At 40.4% G+C, this 22,920-nt stretch overlaps 1 protein-coding gene across 1 annotated transcript in view; it reads left to right on the top strand.

Annotated features, from left to right (window-relative positions):
* LOC136875372 (adenosine deaminase) overlaps window positions 1-13,964 on the top strand; it is a 153,918-nt gene extending 139,954 nt beyond the window's left edge. The window contains exon 9 of the mRNA XM_068228471.1: window positions 13,747-13,964. Within this exon, the coding sequence (XP_068084572.1) occupies window positions 13,747-13,839 (93 nt within the window). The 3' untranslated portion in view covers window positions 13,840-13,964. The remainder of the gene's footprint in view (window positions 1-13,746) is intronic.
* The last annotated feature ends 8,956 nt before the right edge of the window (window positions 13,965-22,920 follow it).

A 22,920-nucleotide genomic window follows, 5' to 3' on the forward strand; every position in this document is an offset into this window, starting at 1 on the left:
AGATATGGACAGATCAAAACAGAATTTGCGAAATAGTTTGGATGTGAAAGCCTTAGCGTTGTCAGACACAATATATTGACACGGACCAAAAGAAGCAAAGATTGAATTTAAACAAGTAATGGTGGACTGAGCGGTAGCCATCTTAGTCGGGAATAACCAAGAAAATCTAGTAAAACCATCTACACATACAAAGATGAACTTGTTGGCATTCCCCTTTGACTGGGGGAAGGGTCCTACGTAATCAATGTAGAGACGTTCCATGGGGCGCGACGCTTGATGAGAAGACAAAAGGCCTACCTTGGTAGACATGGTGGGTTTACTAAGCAAGCAAGATTTACAAGCCTTTACTAGATCAAGAATTTCACCGTCCATACCCTTCCAGATAAACATTTCACGGATTTTTTCACGGGTTTTAAAGATGCCTAAATGCCCCCCTAATGGGGTCTCATGATAGTACTTGAAGATCATTGGTACAAGAACAGCTGGAACTACAACTTTCATCATCTGATCATGCCTCGAAGGGCAACATAAAACACCATTCCTCAGTACATAAGGGACAACATGTTCCCCAGAAGAAAGGGTTTCCATGATCGGAGCCAGCGTTGGATCTTCTCGTTGATATTTCTCAATATCCCTAAAGAGCATGAGAGCATCTGTTAAGATGGCATTAACCTCAGATAGCATGGACTCGGGAGGTGATGAACTCTCGACCGATTCATGGGTCGCGCCGTCATTGGAAAACATACGGCTGAGTCCGTCTGCGACAACATTTTCAGCACCTCTGATATGCCTAACGTCAAATTGGAAGGCAGAAATTCGGATGGCCCACCGGGCTATACAACCAGTACGACGCGGCCTACCTAAGACCCAGCTTAGGACTTGATTATCAGTCCCCAAGTCGAATTTGACATGTTCCAGATAGAGACGGAACTTTTCTAAGGCAAATAAGACTGCCAAACCTTCGAGCTCATAGATGGAATACTTGGCTTCTTGAGCCGATAGAGTCCTAGATGCATAGGCGATGGGTCGCCTCCCTAGTTCAGTCTCTTGAAGAAGGACTGCAGCTACCGCCGCCGCCGACGCGTCGGTTTGGACGATGAATTTCTTCGAGAAATCGGGCATAGCAAGGACAGGGGCATTACAAAGAGATAATTTCAGGTCTTCAAAAGCGGCTTGTTGCGAAGGCTCCCACTCGAATTTTATGTCTTTCCTACGAAGAAGGTTCAAGGGCGCCGCTCTATTGGCGAAATTTGGAATAAATTTTCTGAAGAAATTCACCATACCAATGAACCTAGCAATACCTTTGATGTCCTTGGGAGGCTTGAAATAACGGATGGCCTGTGTTCTAGAGTGATCAACTGCGACACCATCGGGTGAGACAATATGCCCTAGGAATGACATAGAGGGTTTAGCGAAGGCGACCTTGGACAATTTCACAGTTAACCCAGCTTTACGAAGGCGATTGAGAACTTCTCGCAGATGATCTAGGTGTTCTTCGAATGTTTCCGAAAATACGACGACGTCATCCAGATAGTGGTACAAGTACTCAAATTTGATGTTGGAGAAGACCCTATCTAGTAGCCTCGTAAGCACAGCTGCTCCGGTGGGGAGCCCGAAAGGTACACGGTTGTATTCATACAAATTCCAATCCGTGGCAAACGCTGTATGATGTTTGGATTCTTCAGCCAGAGGAATTTAATTATAGGCCTTATTTAGATCCAAGATGGTGAAGAACTTAGCTTTGCGAAACCATGAAAAACAAGAATGAAGGTCAGGAAGGGGCACAGATTGTAACACCACCTTCCGATTGAGAGCCCTATAATCAATGACTGGCCTGAAGCCACCTTGGGTTTTCGGGACTAGAAAAATAGGCGAAGAATACGCCGACTTAGAGGGCCTAATAATACCATCCTTTAACATTTGATCGATGATTTCTTTCAATGCCTTCATTTTAGGTGGAGATAGCCTATAAGGTGGAAAACGGACAGGATTCGAATCCGTGACCTCAATTTTGTATTCGATCAGTTCAGTAACACCAAGAGTATCCGAGAACACCTCTGGAAACGACTGACACAACTTACAAATACTGTCAGCCTGCTCCTCAGGTAGATGTCTAAGATCTAACAACATCTCATCCTGGGTAGACGAAACAGATGAACATGTTACAGAGCTACATTTTAACAAAGGGATTTTGGAATTACTATCAAATTTGAAAGAGCACGACTTGCTCTGAATGTCGGGACATGAAATCTGCTCCCAATATAATGGGGCAGGACAAGTGCTTTGCCACCAACAATTTGACTTTCAAAGTAAATTTAGAAATCCGAATTTTGTCATATAAAAAAACCTAAAATTTCGAATGGAGAAGAATTAGCCGAAACATATTGAACTGAAGATGAGCAATAGTCGGGAAGTTAACAGATAGATTTCAATTTCGAATACCATTCAGCCGAAATAATAGAACAAACACTGCCTGAATCTAAATGAGCAGTTATAGGCTCATTATTCACCTCAATTTTAAGAAAAGGTACGGGTGCGGGGGAATCCGCCGCAATCCTAAGACATTCCTTAGGGCCTTCAAAAGATAAATTTGAAGCGGGAGTTTTCCCTGCAATTTTGGTGTGTTTACTTAGGGCTGAGCCTCGGGAAGGTGGGTTCGCCGACTCATCCGAAGGCACTAGTCACTTATTATTATTGGCATTGGTGGAAATTGCACCAGAAGTTGAGCAGGACGGGGTGCTATTAGAATTTGGGCAATTCTTGGCGATATGTGAGAAAGCCCCACATTTAAAACAGCCTTGTGATGAACCTGCTCCATTATTTGTCCTACTAAATTTGACCAATGGACATTTATTGCGAAGATGGTCAGGCGACCCGCAAGCATAACATTTACGGGGTGTGACTGGTCGGCGAGGTGGAGGTCGGGGATTACTAAAAGAAGGAGGGGGTTCTTCCGCGACACGCAAGGTATCGGCGTATCTAACTCCTTCGGCGGAGACGGCCATAGCCTCTAACTCGGCAAAAGTTTGCGGACGCGACGCAAAACACAAGTATGATCTGTAAGATGGAGAAATGCCTTCCACAATGGCCTGTACAATCTGATCTTCAGGGAAGTGAAGAGCAAACACCCTGGTATAGAATTTAATGTCTTGTATGAAATCAGCAAGATTTTCATCCAGTCTGTGTACTCGATAATAGTACTTCTGAATCAGAGATGACCTCGCACGAGCAGGGATGAATTTTGCAAGGATGTGTGCATGAAAATCTTCAATAGATGACTGTTCCGCTATTGCCCTAACAATTTTGTCCGAGAGAACACCAATTGCATAGGGATAAATTATCTGCAAAATTTGACATGGAGAAAGAGAAAAAACAAGAGCATGGTCCTGAAATTCTACTAAAAACCTTTGAAATAACTTCACTGGTAGAGTTAACCGAAAACTTAGAAATACCTCTGAGCAACATTGCTAATGGATGAGGTAAGCTGCTGAACCCGGGTGACATAGTAGGTAAAGGTTTAAGTGGCAAGGAAGCTAATTCAGAACGTACATTATTCAATGAGGTACGTCGTTCAGATTCATGGTCTAATGGGGCAGAGGTTTGTTGAACTCCTATCGATTTAGTACTTTCTTCCCCGGTGGGAGAACGGTCTTCACTGACTACGTTTACCGTAGCGGGTTGGTCGGTTTTGGGAGGAACCTCCCCAGTTAACCTCTTAACTGGGCATGACGTATATATTCGTACGCTGTATGTTACACGGTAATGGGCATGACGAATATATACGTACTCGTCTTTTACCCCGAATATCTCCTGGGAATGACGAGCTACTTTGCCGAGTTATGTATTGTCGTCTTAATTGATGCTTTCCCCGCACGATGGCAGCAAATACCACATGCCACGCTTCTTGAAGCTTATTTGTTTTCATTTTACAACTGTGCGGTGCTACTTGTCCGCAGTAGGCCAAACATGGCAGCATCTAGTTCAAAGCGCAAGTTCGAAACGCTCGAAGAAGACGAGATTATTCAACACTTAGAGAATGATTGTGACGATTTATCTTCTCAGAAATCCGAAGATGATTGGTTTGATACAGATGAAGGTGAGTCTGATAGTGAAAGTGGTTCAGAGAATGAGAATGAAGAACAAGATGAACAACATGACGAGTCGGATGAAGGCGAGGTGCTAGACATATTTCAACCTTTCCCGCCGCGTGGTGTTTCACGTCAGAAATTCGTATTTTCTGGTGCTAGTGGTGTAAATGTGGACTTCGACGATGAATCCAATGTGTTGGAATATTTTGAACAGTTCATAGGCGATGAAATGTTTCAACTTATTGCCGAACAGACCAATGTGTATGCTAAACAGTTTTTAGAAGCCCATCCGAACTTGAAACCACGGTCACGAGCGAAAGATTGGGTGGATACAAATCCAACTGAGATAAAAACTCTAATTGGACTTCTAATGCTGCAGGGGATAGTTCATAAGCCAGAAAACAGTATGTACTTTTCAAAACGGGAAAGTATCGCAACCCCTTACTTTTCAAAAATTATCTCTGAGAAAAGATTTCATCTTCTCCTGAAGTTCCTTCATTTCTCCGACAATTCTAAATTTGATCCTAACCTGCACAACAAGAAACTCTATAAAATTCAGCCGGTACTTGATCACCTACAATCAAGATTTTCTTCCGTATACATTCCTGAGCAAAACATATGTGTCGATGAGTCCCTCCTTCTATGGAAAGGACGATTGGGCTGGGTGCAATTTATTCCATCTAAAAGAAGCAGATTTGGCATGAAATTCTATAAACTTTGTGAAAGTGGGTCTGGTTATCTGTGGAATTTTGTAGTTTATACTGGTAAGGACACGGTGTATGGTCAAAGATATCCTGGTGAGAATATTTCCTCCAGAATTGTACTAGAACTTACTCACAACCTTCTAGATAAAGGGTATTGCCTCTATCTTGACAACTGGTATACTAGTCCAAGACTCGTTGACACATTGTGTAGCAGAAATACTGATGTTGTGGGGACTATGAGAATCAACAGAAAGGAATTCCCAGACACAGTGAAGAGGGCCAGACTGCAGAAGGGGGAAACAATTGCAGCCTTTCGTAAAAAGCAAATGATCATGAAATGGAAAGACAAAAGGGATGTTACCTTAGTCAGCACAATCCATGATGACAGCATGAGCGATGTTCAGACAAGGAAAGGTGTAATCCATAAACCATCCCTTGTTCTAGATTACAACAAAAATATGGGAGGAGTGGATAAAAATGATGGCCAAGTTCCCAGCTACAGACTTGCCAAAGAACGCCTAAAGAAATATTACCAGAAGATGTTCCGTTACCTGATGGATCTGGCGTGTTTGAATGCGTTTATAATTTATCAGAAGCAAGGAGGACGTCTACGTAGACTTGACTTTCAACTGACCTTAGCAGAGGACTTATCTTCAACCGGAGGAGTGGTCGAACAGCAGCCAAAAGGACGTCCTTCAAAATCACCAACACCTTCCCGACTACTGGGACGCTGCTTGCCCGATTTTGTTCCGGGTACATCGAAGAAGAGACCCACTAGAAGATGTGTAGTGTGTTGGAAGAATGGAAAGAGGAAAGAGTCGATGATCTGGTGCCCTGATTGCGAGAAGGCACTTTGTGCTGCACCATGCTTCAGGCAGTTTCATACAGACAAGTCACTGCAGTTCTAGTGGGGTAAATGACGTAACTGACCGTGAAGTAAACGTAAAATCTTTCACAATGTCACTAGCATTATGTGTAATTCATAAATATTCCTCTCTTTTATTTATTTTAATTGTAGGTGCTAAAATATGAACAAAACACTCAAATTTCAACCAGGTAAATGACCTTGCAGTTAATGAAAAATGGTTCAGAATGTCACATGCATGATATGATATTTATAAATACTCCTTGCTTTTATTTGTATCAACTTTCGGCTGTAAAATATGGGCCAAACTCTCAAATTTCAACCAGGTAAATGACCTTGAAGTTATGTAAAAATGGTTAAAATATCTCTAACATTAAAATTAATTAATTAAAACTCCTATATTTTACTTTTTTGTATCACAAATGAATGATATTAATGATATTACTAATTTTTTCTGCCTATCCTGCCGTGTAACAACAATCTGCTGAAAAAATACACAGGGCAGGTTACAACAAGCACATCAATAATACCCAGTTAAGTGGTTAACAATTGGATAACCTTACTGGACAATTCAGAAAGATTTTCAAGAACAACGCTAGCTTCCTTCCTCTGAACGTCATTCAACTTCAGAGACAACAGATCGTTAACTCTATTAGAAAAATGAAATAACCTGGCTTGCACATGTTTAATTTGATTAGGAGAAGGGTCATTTTCTTCAAAAAAGGTAATCACAGATGCCAGCTCAGTAGTATTATCAGTGATCGTGGAAAGAGAGTCGTCAATTTCTTTCTCTCCCAATGTGGTGATGGAAATGGGCAAATCAAGGGACTCTCTAAGCTTATGTGTGTCTACCGCAACCGTGCCTCCAGATTGCACATTTCTAATTGTTAATTCATAGATCAACTCCTCCTTGCGCAAATAGTTGAGATGGAGGACATCGCGAGGGCCGGGCATGATGACAAAAACAATTTTGAAAAAAAAAAAAGGAAAAATAAAAAAATTTCAGCAACTGAGAAAATTGTTAGAGTTCGAAAACAAAGCAATGTTTAGCCGTCAAAAGAGGCTAATTTGAGACCCATTCATACACGCTCTGCTACCACTTGTTACGGAGTTATCCGTGGTAGTTAGAGGTGAAAGAAGGTGCTGGGATGAATAGGTCTCAATCTACAAAATTAAAGTTAATTTAAAATTTAACAAGGTTATATTTTCTTTTTAAGATCAAGAAATAACAAATATAACAGGTACTCAGTAGCCTAGCAACAAATCGAGCATGTACAATTACAATGTTACAGGATTTGGACTCCGAGAGCCAGACACCTAATTCTTGAGCAATTAGCCCAACTTTAGCCAGATACCAGGTTTGAAAAAGGGGCATAAAACCCCAATCATGCCCAGGAGCTCTTGCTCCCAATTACACAGTAAAGCCTCCTCGAGGCATGCAGAAACAATTTTTTTTTTGGGAAGAGCAACCCTCTCTCAAAGTTCCAGCCTATCAAAGGCCACACCAAACTCCACCTTCAAGTTGACCTCCAAGCACATGAAAACAGGGGTAAAAATACCCAACCTACTGAGGCCTACTCAATAAAGAAACAGGACAATTACATGGCCTCCAAAATACCAACTTGAGAGGAGGTGTCCTTGCACTCCTAATACACTTTATTTAAAACCTATTTGGCACTAGGCCGCATATGCAAGGGCTAATCCCATACTAAAGAGGTGACACAATAGGAAAACTTATTACATTACGAAACGAAGAGAAATGGTTGAGAAAACGTAGTCACCTCAAAAACAATATGAAAGGGAGCTCGAGAGGGTTAGGCACTCTCTATCCCAATTTGTAGTTTAAAGAGATAGAATTTATACCAAGAGTCTTTTACATTTTAGAGGAAAGTTACATGGTAAGAGGTATCGAACCTGCCCCGAGAGTTCAACTGCTGAGCTAGCAAGAAAAGAAGTTATTAGAAGGCCATTACCTTATTGAAGAACTGCTGCCCGACGAAAGAGGCGCTTCCCGCCCCCTGCTACATAATTTACACAATGATAGATGTTACTGAAGTGGCGCAGAGACCCGAAAATCAGCAGTTTATATACCCTCGCGGAACATTCGAGATCTTTCATGAATGATAACACCCGCCCACAAGCATTTTATTGGACGGCCAAAAGATTACAAGTCAAAACTGAAATGACATCTAGGATTGGTGGAAAATTAATTACAAAAATTAATGATTGGCCAATTTCAAAACAGGCGGAAAGAAAGGCTTAACGTTGCCAACTTAATAAATGGCAGAAAGAAATTTAATAAAGAACAAACTTATAAATACTAAATTTCTTCAGAAAAAAAAAAAAAAAAGTTTCCTACACTTCGCACTAGAGTGCACAATTGTAGTTCATAAGAGGTGCCATCTAGAAGAGAATGTTCACACTTGTTGCTACAGGGAAAACAAAAATACATCGAAAACGACACAGTTCAGAACACTTCAAAATTTACAAGTAGGGACATCTTCTGAGAAACTTGAGACTTAACACGGTAGTTAAAGTTCAGGCTTCCTCCAGTAGAGGAGTTTCAACTGGCGCAAAGTTTGAATTAGCGGCGCGGAGGTGTAACGCCCGGTACAATTATTATTACTGGGCGAGTTGGCCGTGCGATTAGGAGCGCGCAGCTGTCAGCTTGCATCCGTCGAAAAGCCACTAACAATATTATTATAAAAAGTGTGTTAGTCTATTATTACTAACTATTATGAAAATAAAAGTTAATCGCCCCACTCAAACTTCGTAGCTCGTAATCTATCAGAAAACACTAAAGAAAATAGTGAACTTTTAACAGGCCTGAATTATTATTAATATTATAATTGCAGACATGTCTCCGAAATTACCGAATCATGTACTTGCAAATTGTTTTACGTCGCACCGACACAAGTAGGTCTTACGGCAACGATGAGAGAGAAAAGGGATACTAGTGGGAAGGAAGCGTTCGAAGTCTAATACAGGTACAGTCCCAGCATTTCCCTGATGTGAAAGTGGGAAACTACGAAAAACCATCTTCCTGGCTGCCGACAGTGGAGTTCGAACCCACTATCACTAGAATACAAGCTCACAGCTGCGCGCCCCTAACCGAACAATCAACTTACTCGAAGCTCCAATTGTGGTCTGAGTAGCTCGGACGATAGAGCGCTGGTCTGATCCCACCTTGGCAGGTTCGATGGCGGCTCAGTTCGGTGGTATTTGAAGGTGCTGAAATACGCCTGTGGATTTACTTGCATTTAAAAAAGAACTGCGGTACAAAATTCTAGGCTTCAGCGTCTCCGTAAACCGTGAAAATTAGTTAGTGAAACGTTAAGATATTAGTAGTAGTAGTAGTAGTAGTAGTAGTAGTAGTAGTAACATTATTATTACGGAAGTTTTAATTAAACGGTTCCGTTACATTACCTATCGGCACTTACTGTCCAGTAATTAGCCTTCTGTCCACCTCTGTGGTATAGTGGTTAGTGTGATTAGCTGCCACCCCCCCCGGATGCCCGTGTTCCATTCCCAGCTCCGCCACGAAATTTGAAAAGTGGTACGAGGGCTGGAACGGGGTCCATTAAGCCTCGGGAGGTCAAATGAGTAGAGGTGGTTCGATTCCCACCTCAGCCATCCTGAAAGTGGTTTCCCGTAGTTTCCCACTTCTCCAGGCAAATGCCGGGATGGTACCTAACTTACGGCCACGGCCGCTTCCTTCCCTCTTCCTTGTCTATCCCTTCCAATCTCCCCATTCCCCCGCAAGGCCCCTGATCAGCATAGAAGGTGAGGCCGCCTGGACGAGGTACTGGTCATTCTCCCCAGTTGTATCCCCCGACCCAATGTCTCACGCTCCAGGACACTGCTCTTGAGGCGGTGGAGGTGGGATCCCTCGCTGAGTCCGGAAACCAACCCTGGAGGGTAATCAGATTAGGAAAAAGAAGAATAAGCCTTCTATTAGAAATGCCCGGCGGCAATTCCAAAGTAGACCGAGCTCGATAGCTGCAGTCGCTTAAGTGCGGCCAGTATCCAGTATTCGGTAGATAGCAGGTTCGAACCCCACTGTTGGCGGCCCTGAAGATGGTTTTCCAAGTTTTCCACTTTCACACCAGGCAAATGCTGGGGCTGTAACTTAATTAAGGCCACGGCCGCTTCCTTCCCACTCCTAGCCCTTTCCTGTCCCATCGTCACCATAAGATCTATCTGTCTCGGTGCGACGTAAAGTAACTAGCAAAACAAATCTACAGTAGCTATTTTTCCTTCGAGCAATGTTCACGCATAGTTCCAGCTACGGTTTTTGAAATCTGTCTCATTAATAACAGTATGACTGAATACTTACAGCCTTTTCTTTCAGTGTCCACCGTCCTTTCATTGACCTGAAAAGTTTATGAATAAGCATAGAAAACTCGCATTGTCTATTGTCAGAAATTCATCGTAGACTGTCGCAATAAGAGCACAGAAATGTTGCGCTCATTTTTCATTTACTTATTAACTATTTCCTTTCATTTTGTCAGCTTGGATCACTGAGTAATGCCATTGACGTCTTAAAAATCACACACAGCTACACAATACTTGATTCGCATGTATGTGCTGGTACGTATCTTCGAGGTCACTGTAAGAATTCTGTGTACATTTCACACAGAGTACTCTAGACCGCTTTTCGAGTACAGCAAGTGGCTTGGCACGTGAGTCATCCTCTCCTACTTGCCAAGGCTTTAGGGGAAGTGCACAACAACATGCGTTGGCCTGCGATAAGAAACAGTTTCAACAAGCCCTATACTCTGCTACTGTACTTCCACTACGCGTGGACAGAATGACGTAACAGGCATATCTTGCTACGGCCATTCAAAACACATTAGGTCCTGAAATATTTGGCTCAGTTTTGGGCAAACTAATAGGACAAGGTAAAAAGTACATAGCATATATTGTGAGATGTATTTTTCTTTGCTGTCTAGCTTAATATCTGCACGTATACCCCTAACACCATGTATATATGATTCATTCATTACATCCCTGACCTGGTCACTGACTGGAAAACAGGTTGTAGGTTTTCATTTTTCATATACTTTAATGAGGAACCCAGTTCAGGGCCCTCACTTAGCTTTAGATTAAGTGTGCCTGAAGATGCTTACAAAGCTTAAGCGAAACATGTCCTATTTTAACATCTATGTAACGACCGGTTCCATGACTAAATGGGACCTTTGATCGCAGAGGTCCCGGGTTCGATTTCCGGCAGGGTTGGGAATTTTAACCTTAATTGGTTAATTTCGCTGGCACGGGGGCTGAATGTACGTGTCTTCTTCATCATCATTTTATCCTCATCACGACGCGCAGGTCACCTACGGATGTCAAATCAAAAGACCTGCATCTGGCGAGCCGAACTTCTCCTCGGACACCCCCAGCACTAAAAGCCATACGCCATTTCATTTTCGTTTCAACTATGTAAAATTTGTATCTTAAACTTAAAGACTGTAAATTATTGGAATGGTGGTTTTTTAATAAATTTGTTTGAAACTTTTTACATTCTGTACTCCAATACGGTTATCATAATGAGATTCATAACATGTAAAATGGTCAAGTTTGTCGACTTTAAAAATTAAGAAAGCATACTTCCAAACCTGTCTCGTGGCCTGGACCATTTTATGTATCCCCGCTGCCTGTGCATCGTCCGAATGATGTTTCAGTACTACTGGGATGAGAAAAACTTCATCCTGATTCAATAGATGGTCCTTTATACATGAACAACTACGTACATACTCAGGTGAGAAATTGAACGAAGACAGTTAGTAAGCAGAAGTTCAAAGCATCGAATTGTACCTATTATTGCAATGTAGTTTAGTCGAAACTGCACACGCATATGCTAGAAGTATATTTTTGTGACAATCATACAACTATACAAAGGAAAGCTTTTCAGTCAGCAGCAAGAAGCGCTGCGGGCACGACCATTGCCAGCCCATAGCCGCGCTGTTATTTTTAATTGTTTAGCTTTGCCGATATCTATCTTCTTCTTCTTCCTCTTCGAGTAATTCAGTCTAATGACTGGTTTGCCCCTGCAATGAGTCTCTTCAATTGGGTCGATCCTGTGCAGTATGTTTTTGCCTCTGCATAGCTCCCGCATCCTGAGTTCACAAGAAATGGCATCATGAATGTCTTTCTCAGTCGTCCACAAAGGCATTTTCCTGGTATTTTACCTTCCATAATTTCCATATTGTTCCTTAACTGTGAGCATCTAGCTAAATACAGATTAGGGTGAGCCTCCACCTGCTATTACTGGAGTGGTCATTTAGTGAATTGATTTCAGGATTGTTCAAAGTTAACTGAACTTGGAGACCTATAACACCTCATGATCCACGGGCAGGTAATTTCGGAGAGAATAACACAAAAATGAAGCAGATCAGTCCAGTAGAACAGCTGGATAGACTGGACAAAGCTGTGTTTAGTCAGCATTTTTAATAACTCTGACCCCGGTGAATAAGCTGATAAGTCAGTAGCAAAAATGAGATATCTACACCATTTATTCCCCTATACATCCTCCACATTCATGTGTAAACAGGTAAACATACAGAGAAGGTACATTTTGAGATATCTGATTATGTGTTTAACCAGATAAGTTCATTTTATCACTTATCAGCTTATCCACCGGGGGGCGAGGCAGAGATATGTTTCTTTGTTTGTCCCGTTTCTCGACGGCGTCGGATATGAGTTGAGATGAATCTGTTGTGGTGGATGTTTATGACCGGATGCCCTTCCTGACGTCAACCTCATCAGGGGAGTTAATGAGATGAAATGAATGACGTGATATATGATAGTACGAAGGGAGAGGGTGAAACCCGGTGCCAGCCCATATCCTGCTCCTGTTGAATAGCACCAAGGGGTCTGCTCAAGGCTTAACATCCCCATTCGACGGAAGAACATCAACAGCGTTATATGCCCTCGCTCAATATGAGCACTATTATCAAATTCTAGTATATTTGAAAATGCTTGAGAAGGATCACGAAAAAAGAATTGGAATTTCTCCACCTACAGATAGCCCTACAACTTGTTCCTCCTCAGTTGAAGCTATAGGTGACAGCAAGGAAGTTCTTGACACACCTATATCCCCCGCTCCTCCACCTCCTCAGGTGCAAGAGCAAGGAAGATTGCATCATCAATATTACACCCGGCGCAAAACTGTGAAAGAATGACAGGAGTTACTGTTCCAAAGGAAAGCAGGCTTAATAAGATTTGACAACTAGGAATTAGTTATATTTTCATCTACATTAATAATAAGAGCCGCACTGTGATATCAGGATTTCTTCGTTTCGATAATTACTTATAAATTGTATAATTTTTAATTTATAAATTGATTTTTTTCATGAATTATTAAGAAAAGAATATTTATTAGGACAATTTCTCTATGGAATATTGTACAAGTGTTTCCTTGACGACTGCTTTCTATTGTAGAAATAATTTATATATTTTCTCTTGAGTTATTTGTTTGTTTTAATCTTGTCAATCTTATGTTAATTTTAAGGACACTTCCTCTAAAGCATTACTTTGTCAATTTTATATATTTTTCATCTAAACAGTGTTATGTGGCTGAAGATGTTGATAATATACGAAACATGTACCACTTTTGACCATTAAAAATTGCCTTAAGCAATCATTGTATCGACTAGGTGGAAAATAAATTAAATACTTAATTGTGAATCAATATGAGCACTGCGGAGAGGTTTGGTATTAAATCCAGGCTTTTCGCACGCAATCTAGCGATAAGAAATTGTATACCACGCACTCCCATACCCTTCCAGCCAATATTCTGATGGTGAAATTTTTACAACCGACGGGATTCGAACCAGCTAACCACAGTGTCAGACCATTCACATTTCAATGCCTTAACGAGGCAGGCTGGCAGAGATACATAGATAAAAATTTGTCCGATTCGATCCAGGACCTGCAACTAGTTCTTAAAGTCCTGATAAATTTAATAAGAAGTATACATAAAGATAACTTTTATCAGTAAATTCTAGAATTAAAATTGTTATTCTTTCTTTCTTTCATTCATTTTTCCTGTTATCTTAAAGATACTACTTTAATTCAAATTATTTTTCAGAACATCAATGCTGCTCATTCATCATTCTTGCCTGCTGATGAGAAATCTGAGTTGTTAAAAAAGTTGAAGACTTTCATCGGGTTTGACAGTTGATGATGTTTTTACCAAAATACACCAATCTAAGGCTGAGATTTTGGTGTATTGATGGTATTTAAGTCAGATCTTTGTCTGGTAAGAGGATACATTTTAACAAAATGGATATGAAATAAACATTTTATTTCTGATCTACTTTCAATTATTTTCCCCTCCTCCTCACTGGATTTGTGCTGAGTGTTTAAATAGTAAAAAAATTGTCTGATAATCTCCATAATGCAATCATTTAATTGAAATCAATGTTAAAGAACTTGTGCTTTACGAAGAAATGTTATGTATTGAATTAGAGGACACGTTAAATTTTCCTTTGTAAAGTGAAAACCGTCAAGCCGGAATGATTCTAATATCTTGTAAAAGAACTTGTGGTTAATATGTTTACACTCAAACCTTTGGTTCTTAACAGTTACTTGTATCCTGAAATAAAAAGCCAGTGTGTGAAGTTTTGGAAACTATTTTACGTAGAAAATAATCTTATTAGGTAATTAGACAGTGAGTTTCTCTCATTGGGTAGCCAGCAGGTGCACCCAGCTTATCTCCGTTAACTCATCACTATTTGTTACACAGGGAGTCTCTCTCATCAGTTAGCCGGCAGGTGCACCCAGCTTATCTGCCTCCTGTTAACTCATCACTCGTTGTTACACAGAAAGTTTCTCTCATCAGTTAGCCAGCAGGTGCACCCAGCTTATCTGCCTCCTGTTAACTCATCACTCGTTGTTACACAGTGAGTTTCTCTCATCGGGTAGCCAGCAGGTGCACCCAGCTTATCTGCCGCTTGTTAACTGAGCACTTGTTACACAGGGAGTTTCTCTCATCAGTTAGCCGGCAGGTGCACCCAGCTTATCTGCCTCCTGTTTTCTCAGCACTTGTTACACAGGGAGTTTCTCTCATCAGTTAGCCGGCAGGTGCACCCAGCTTATCTGCCTCCTGTTAACTCATCACTCGTTGTTACACAGAAAGTTTCTCTCATCAGTTAGCCAGCAGGTGCACCCAGCTTATCTGCCTCCTGTTAGCTCAGCACTTGTTACACAGTGAGTTTCTCTCATCGGGTAGCCAGCAGGTGCACCCAGCTTATCTGCCTCTTGTTAACTCAGCACTTGTTACACAGTGAGTTTCTCTCATTGGGTAGCCAGCAGGTGCACCCAGCTTATCTGCCGCTTGTTAACTGAGCACTTGTTACACAGGGAGTTTCTCTCATCAGTTAGCCAGCAGGTGCACCCAGCTTATCTGCCTCCTGTTAGCTCAGCACTTGTTACACAGGGAGTTTCTCTCATCAGTTAGCCGGCAGGTGCACCCAGCTTATCTGCCTCCTGTTGTTAACTCATCACTCGTTGTTACACAGAAAGTTTCTCTCATCAGTTAGCCAGCAGGTGCACCCAGCTTATCTGCCTCCTGTTAGCTCAGCACTTGTTACACAGTGAGTTTCTCTCATCGGGTAGCCAGCAGGTGCACCCAGCTTATCTGCTTCTTGTTAACTCAGCACTTGTTACACAGTGAGTTTCTCTCATCGGGTAGCCAGCAGGTGCACCCAGCTTATCTGCCTCTTGTTAACTCAGCACTTGTTACACAGTGAGTTTCTCTCATCGGATAGCCAGCAGGTGCACCCAGCTTATCTGCCTCCTGTTAGCTCAGCACGTGTTACACAGGGAGTTTCTCTCATCAGTTAGCCGGCAGGTGCACCCAGCTACTAAATCGTTGTAAACATTGCATGTGTTCCTTTTTTTACATTGTTCAGTCCATCCTGTATTTAGTCGGCCGAGCTCTACCGAAAATTTGTGTTTGTGAATTAAGATTCTGAATGTTATTCTATCTTAAATGGTTTCTTCATTAACGCCAATTTAATTTAGGTCTTCGCTGATTTCTTTTAGCCAATTATTGTGGTTTTTCATTGATAATGCTACGTTTAAATTTTTCTTTGTGAGCCTGTTATTATCCATTCAATATTTATTTATTTATTTATTTATTTATTTATTTATTTATTTATTTATTTATTTATTTATTTATTTATTTATTTATTTATTTATTTCCTCGGATCTTACAGTAATTAATCCAATTGACCCTACCAAGGAACACATTAAAACTCCAACCTAAGCTATATATTAGTAAGACTAACAAGAAATGAAATAAGTTTAAATTAAGTTAAATAAGCGAACAAACAAAATAAGATAAGCTGGAATAAATAATCGTCACCACGGCAAAATGGCCCCTGGCCAACCCCTATTGAAGATCTGATCGCCATGGTAATACGTCACCAAACTAACATAACATAACAAAACAAGGTTTTTAAATAATTGTAAACTCAAAGTTACATGACATCTTAAAATAAGGCAACAATTATGCAACGGCAAAACAAAACAGAAATTGCTCCTATTCAGAGAACAGTAGGTGGCAATAACGCACTTGGATAAAGAAAAAAGAAAAACATCGGCAGAACGGCACCTGAAGTTTAAAGACCTTCGTATCTCTCGTGGCTGAACTCGTGAACCTAAACCGAACGGGAGCCTCAGGAACTCATACAGGTTCCAGTCGGTTATAAAAGCAGTAAGGGGAATGGATCTCTTGGATAAAGGCACTTGATAGTATGCTTGGTTCAAATCAAGAACGGTGAAAAACTTCGCCCCCGAAAACCATCCAAAACAAGTGTGGAGATCCGGCAAAGAGATAGATTGGAGTACTATCTTACCTTTCAGGGCTCGATAGTCTATCACAGCACGAAAACCACCAGAGGGCTTAGGCACTAAGAACACTGGAGAAGCATATGGAGAGGTGGAAGGTCTGATAACTCCATCTTTTTCCATCTGTTCCACAATCTTCTTCAATTCCAGCATACGTGGTGGAGATAGACGATACGGAGGAGATCTAACCGGTTGATGGTCTAACAACTCAATGTCATATTCTAGGACATCAGTCAACCCTAATTTACTTGTTAAGACTTCCGGAAATTCTTTACAGAGGTTACGCACTTGTTCAGCTTCAATTTCCCCTAGATGTCCCAGATCAATGCAATTCAGATCACTATCCTCGTCAGGAGACGGGTAACCTACACACGAAGCAATAGATATCTTCAATGGAGCATCAACCAAAGCAAACTTAATGTCAGGTGAAAATTTAAAAAAGAAATTCCTACTCTGTAAGTCTAACACTAGACAGAAAATCCGAACCAAGAATTACATTGCAAGACAAGTTAGGTGTTACCAAACATTTGATCTTCCAGGTAAATCCACCAATCCTCAACTTAACCTTCACTGAACCTAAGATTTTAAAAAACTGAGAATTAGCAGTGATGCATTTGACATTAGTAGTATCCAGTTCCGGCAATTTACATGAAGATTTCATTCTATAGTACCATGTCGAATTAATTAGGCACACCACACTTCCGGTATCAAGTAAGGCATTTACCGGTTCATTATTGATTTCTACGGGAGTACAAGTACTCTGGGAGGGAACATGAACATAAATCTTGTTACATAGGTCTGGGCAAATAATTTTTTCAGATGTCCAAGGATTTTCAACCCTAGGCCTGTTACATTCCAACTTGTTGCCCTCTAGTCATTGATTACTATTCTGAACTGACAACGGACAGCTTTCTTGACATGTTGTTTGGATCCACAGGAATAGCAACCACCAGAATAGCATTTAACAACTGGACAAGTGCTCCTCAAATGACCCCTAGATCCAAAGTTGAAACATTTGTGAACATTTCCATCCTTAGAAACTGAAGAGACAGTAGGATTCCCTGGTCTAACAGGAGGAGGAAGGTTGACAGGTCTGGTAGAGTCACCATGTTTGACATCCTCAGCGAATGAGCATGCCTCTTCCAGTTCTTGAAAATCGGTGGGACATCGGGTCAATGAGAGGTAGGAAGGTTACGAGGGTGATATGCCTTTTAAAATCCTAGCTACCATCTCACTTTCCTGACCAGAGATCATAAATACTTTGCAGTAAAATCTTAAGTCCCAAACATAAACTGAGTTCTGAAACAGTGTTGAGGAATTAAACTCTAGAGAGCAAGAGATGGAATGAACTTCCCTAGTACCAGCTCATGGAAAGCATTGATGGATAGGATCCCTGATATAGCTTCCGAGATCTCTCTTTTTAAAATCCCTTCACAGTGAGGAAAAACAGCACGAAAAATACCTAAATCGTCCATAGAATAAACATAGCTGACTCCGTCAACTCCACAAGAAAACTTAAAATACTGATGCTTTCTTCAATAGAGTTAACTGAAAAATTGTTTACTCCTTTAAAAATCTCCTTAAAACAATTAGGAGACGGCACAGAATTAACTCGGGCTTTAAAGTTTTCTAGAACAGAAGGTGTGATACCAAAGTTACATTGGTTATGAAGAGAGGATACCATAGTAGTTGGAGAAGTTTCAGACGTAGGCGTGATGGAGTTAACTTTCTCAGAAATTCCCATATTACTAAAATCTTTGTTGATCAACAAAAGGTCAAGTTCCGCTGAAATGCCCGAAACAATAGTTATTAACTTAATACGCTTCAATCAATCAATCAATACTGATCTGCATTTAGGGCAGTCGCCCAGGTGGCAGATTCCCTATCTGTTGCTTTCCTAGCCTTTTCCTAAATGATTTCAAAGAAATTGGAAATTTATTGAACATCTCCCTTGCTAAGTTATTCCAATCCCTAACTCCCCTTCCTATAAATGAATATTTGCCCCAGTTTGTCCTCTTGAATTCCAACTTTATCTTCATATTGTGATCTTTCCTAATTTTATAAACACCATTCAAATTTATTCGTCTACTAATGTCATTCCACGCCATTTCTCCGCTGACAGCTCGGAACATACCACTTATGTCTCAAGTAGTATTACAATATTATAAGTCCACTGTACAATGTATTGTATTGAACAGGTGGACTTATAATATTGTAATAATACTTGAGACATACGTCAACTTCAATACGGAACCAAAATGAGAATAGTCACTTGTAACATACCACTTAGTCGAGCAGCTCTTCTTCTTTCTCTCAATTCTTCCCAACCCAAACATTGCAACATTTTTGTAATGCTACTCTTTCGTCGGAAATCCCCCAGAACAAATCGAGCTGCCTTTCTTTGGATTTTTTCCAGTTCTTGAATCAGGTAATCCTGGTGAGGGTCCCATACACTGGAACCATACTCTAGTTGGGGTCTTACCAGAGACTTATATGCACTCTCCTTTACATCCCTACTACAACCCCTAAACACCTCATAACCATGTGCAGAGATCTGTACCCTTTATTTACAATCCCATTTATGTGATTACCCCAATGAAGATCTTTCCGTATATTAACACCCAGATACCTACAACGATCCCCAAAAGGAACTTTCACCCCATCAACGCAGTAATTAAAACTGAGAGGACTTTTCCTATTTGTGAAACTCACAACCTGACTTTTAACCCCGTTTATCAACATACCATTGCCTGCTGTCCATCTCGCAACATTTTCGAGGTCACGTTGCAGTTGCTCACAATCTTGTAACTTATTTATCACTCTATAGAGAATAACATCATCCGCAAAAAGCCTTACCTCCGATTCCACTCCTTTACTCATATCATTTATATATATAAGAAAACATAAAGGTCCACTAATACTGCCTTGAGGAATTCCCCTCTTAATTTTTACAGGGTCAGATAAAGCTTCACTTACTCTAATTCTCTGAGATCTATTTTCTAGAAATATAGCAACCCATTTAGTCACTCTTTTGTCTAGTCCAATTGTACTCATTTTTGCCAGTAGTCTCCCATGATCCACCCTATCAAATGCTTTAGGCAGGTCAATCGCGATACAGTCCATTTGACCTCCAGAATCCAAGATATCTGCTATACCTTGCTGGAATCCTACAAGTTGAGCTTCAGTGGAATAACCTTTCCTAAAACAGAATTGCCTACTATCGAACCAGTTATTAATTTCACAAACATGTCTAATATAATCAGAAAGAATGCCTTCCCAAAGCTTACATACAATGCATGTCAAACTTACTGGCCTGTAATTTTCAGCTTTATGTCTATCATCCTTTCCTTTATACACAGGGGCTACTATAGCAACTCTCCATTCATCTGGTATAGCTCCTCTGACCAAACAATAATCAAATAAGTACTTCAGATATGGTAATATATCCCAACCCATTGTCTTTAGTATATCCCCAGAAATCTGATCAATTACAGCCGCTTTTCTAGTTTTCAACTTTTGTATCTTATTGTAAATGTCATTGTTATCATATGTAAATTTTATTACTTCTTTGGCCTTAGCCTCCTCCTCTATCTCGACATTATCCTTGTAATCAACAATCTTTACATACTGCTGACTGAATACTTCTGCCTTTTGAAGATCCTTACATACACACTCCCCTTGTTCATTAATTATTCCTGGAATGTCCTTCTTGGAACCTGTTTCTGCCTTAAAATACCTATACATACCCTTCCATTTTTCACTAAAATTCGTATGACTGCCAATTATGCTTGCCATCATATTATCCTTAGCTGCCTTCTTTGCTAGATTCAATTTTCTAGTAAGTTCCTTCAATTTCTCCTTACTTCCACAGCCATTTCTAACTCTATTTCTTTCCAGTCTGCACCTCTTTATTTCTCTATTATAATAAGGTGGGTCTTTACGATTCCTTACCACCCTTAATGGTACAAACCTGTTTTCGCATTCCTCAACAATTTCTTTAAACCCATCCCAGAGTCTGTTTACATTTATATTTACCGTTTTCCACCGATCATAGCTACTTTTTAGAAACTGCCTCATGCCTGCTTTATCAGCCATGTGGTACTGCCTAACAGTCCTACTTTTAAGACCTTCCTTTCTATCACATTTATTTTTAACTACCACGAAAACAGCTTCATGATCACTAATACCATCTATTACTTCAGTTTCCCTATAGAGCTCATCTGGTTTTATCAGCATGACATCCAGGATATTTTTCCCTCTGGTTGGTTCCATCACTTTCTGAATCAGCTGTCCTTCCCATATTAACTTATTTGGCATTTGTTGGTCATGCTTTCTGTCGTTCGCATTTCCTTCCCAATTGACATCTGGCAAATTCATATCTCCCGTGCACGTCCATCTGACAAGTACAATACTTCATTCTGAAATAGTGAAGCATCAAACGAAATCACTTCCTTTCATAGCTGTACTTTGATTACATACCATGCCCATTTATTCCTTTATTGACCATGTAAAACCTACAGGTTACTGACGAATACCGAGGCAAGAGAAGCAAGGTTTATTTTTATTGCATAATGCAATTTGTGTGAAGCACATGGAGACTTACAACGTAAGTATACGATTCCGCTCTCGTGCAACGACTGTCAGTGGCAGTTTCTCACAGTTAAAAAAGCTGATAAACCCACCCGTGAGTGGGGTTGCAAAATACAATGCTTCCAGGAATGTTATAAATATTGTAGTCTCGTCATTCGGAAGGTAAAAACGAACTCATGATCCTCTCATGACAACATTTCTGCAGGTAGAGGGCAGTTACGAATATAAAGTAAGTACACATTATTATTATCGTCGTCATCGAATACGGCAAGGATCCTATTCCCATACCGTGTTAAGGCCCTTCCTGTTTTATTTACGGCGAGTGCTGAGGTGACACATTGATCTTTCGCTGGAGACTTGTATTTTCCGTGGAGTTTAAATTCCAAGCGAGCGGCGTAAACACTGTACACAGAAACGCCAATCAGCTGCGCGGACTTTTTCACGTCTTCCACAGTCCACAGTGGATTCTGATCTCGTAAGCTAAAACGTTTAAAACAATTTGGTTTAGATTTCCAATTAAATTTTTCTCCACTTTTGTTAGCTTTAAAGTATTTCACAGGGTCTCAAGCGTCACAGCATCACACACGTCTTGCTTACAGCTGGCAGCCATTATGAATACTGAACACGCTGTTGCAGCCAGTATTGCCAACAGCTTTCTTGGATCCATCTTCAACGTCGCACATATTATGCGAACATATCAGCAGTGGAATGAACTCGAACAAACTTACTAAGTACAGAGTGCAATAAGATATCAATATCATATTAAATAATTATTATTTTGCTACATACACCACTGAAAACAATAACTACCCACAGCCATCTACGTATGAAATATAAGAGTTGGTAACGAACCCGAATCACATACAAGCTGTGATATATTTCCCATATTTATACAGGGCAAAAATTTTAATTCAACAAGTCAGTTCAACAGAATATCTAAAAAAAAGCTGGAGAAAGCTCCTTACTTCAGGAACAAGCAACAAACCTAGGGAACTATTTGGCGCTGCGGAAGCCTTTTCACCGACCAGAAGTCTAACATCAAAGGGACCGCTAAGGTCTTAAGTTGACTCTCAGTATAGAATCGAACACTGTACTCGATACAACATGTGTTTAGAACATGTCAGGGATACCTTTTTTCTAAGAAAATCAGATTAAAACATAACAAGACTAGAATCGATGCCGTTAACTTCAACACGTGATTAGAACATATGATCAGAACATCGGTTTATGTGTTTAGCACATGATACAACATGTCTGGGGTATATACCTTTGTTCTAAGAGGAAAAATAATAATAATAAGACTAGAATTCTGAACAGCGATTGTTATTGTACCGGGCGGTACACCTCCACGCCGCTAATTCAAACTTTGCGCTTGTTGAAACTCCTCTGCTGGAGGAAGTCTGAACTTATCTAATGTATTAATTTTCACGTTTCTCAGAAGATGTCACTACTTGGAAATTTTGAAGTTTCTGAACTGGGTCGTTTTCGACGTATTTTTGTTTTTTCCTGTAGTAAGAAGTGTGAACCTTTTCTTCTAGAGGACACTACTGAAGATCAACAATGGTGCACCCTAGTGCGAAGTGAAAGAACTATGTTCTTGGAGAAATTTTGAATTCATAAGTTTGTTTCTTGTTAAATTTATTTCTGTTATTGTTTAAGTTGGCTGTATAACCCCTTCTTTCCCCTTGTTTTGAATTTAGCCAATCCCGAATTTCTTTAATTAATTTATAACCAATCAGATGTATCTTCTCCAACTTGAATATCCTGCTTAACCCTAGCCAATAAAGTTTTTGTGGGCGGGTGTTCTCATTTCCGAAAC

Source organism: Anabrus simplex, chromosome 6, assembly GCF_040414725.1.
Source record: "Anabrus simplex isolate iqAnaSimp1 chromosome 6, ASM4041472v1, whole genome shotgun sequence".
NCBI lineage: Eukaryota > Metazoa > Arthropoda > Insecta > Orthoptera > Tettigoniidae > Anabrus > Anabrus simplex.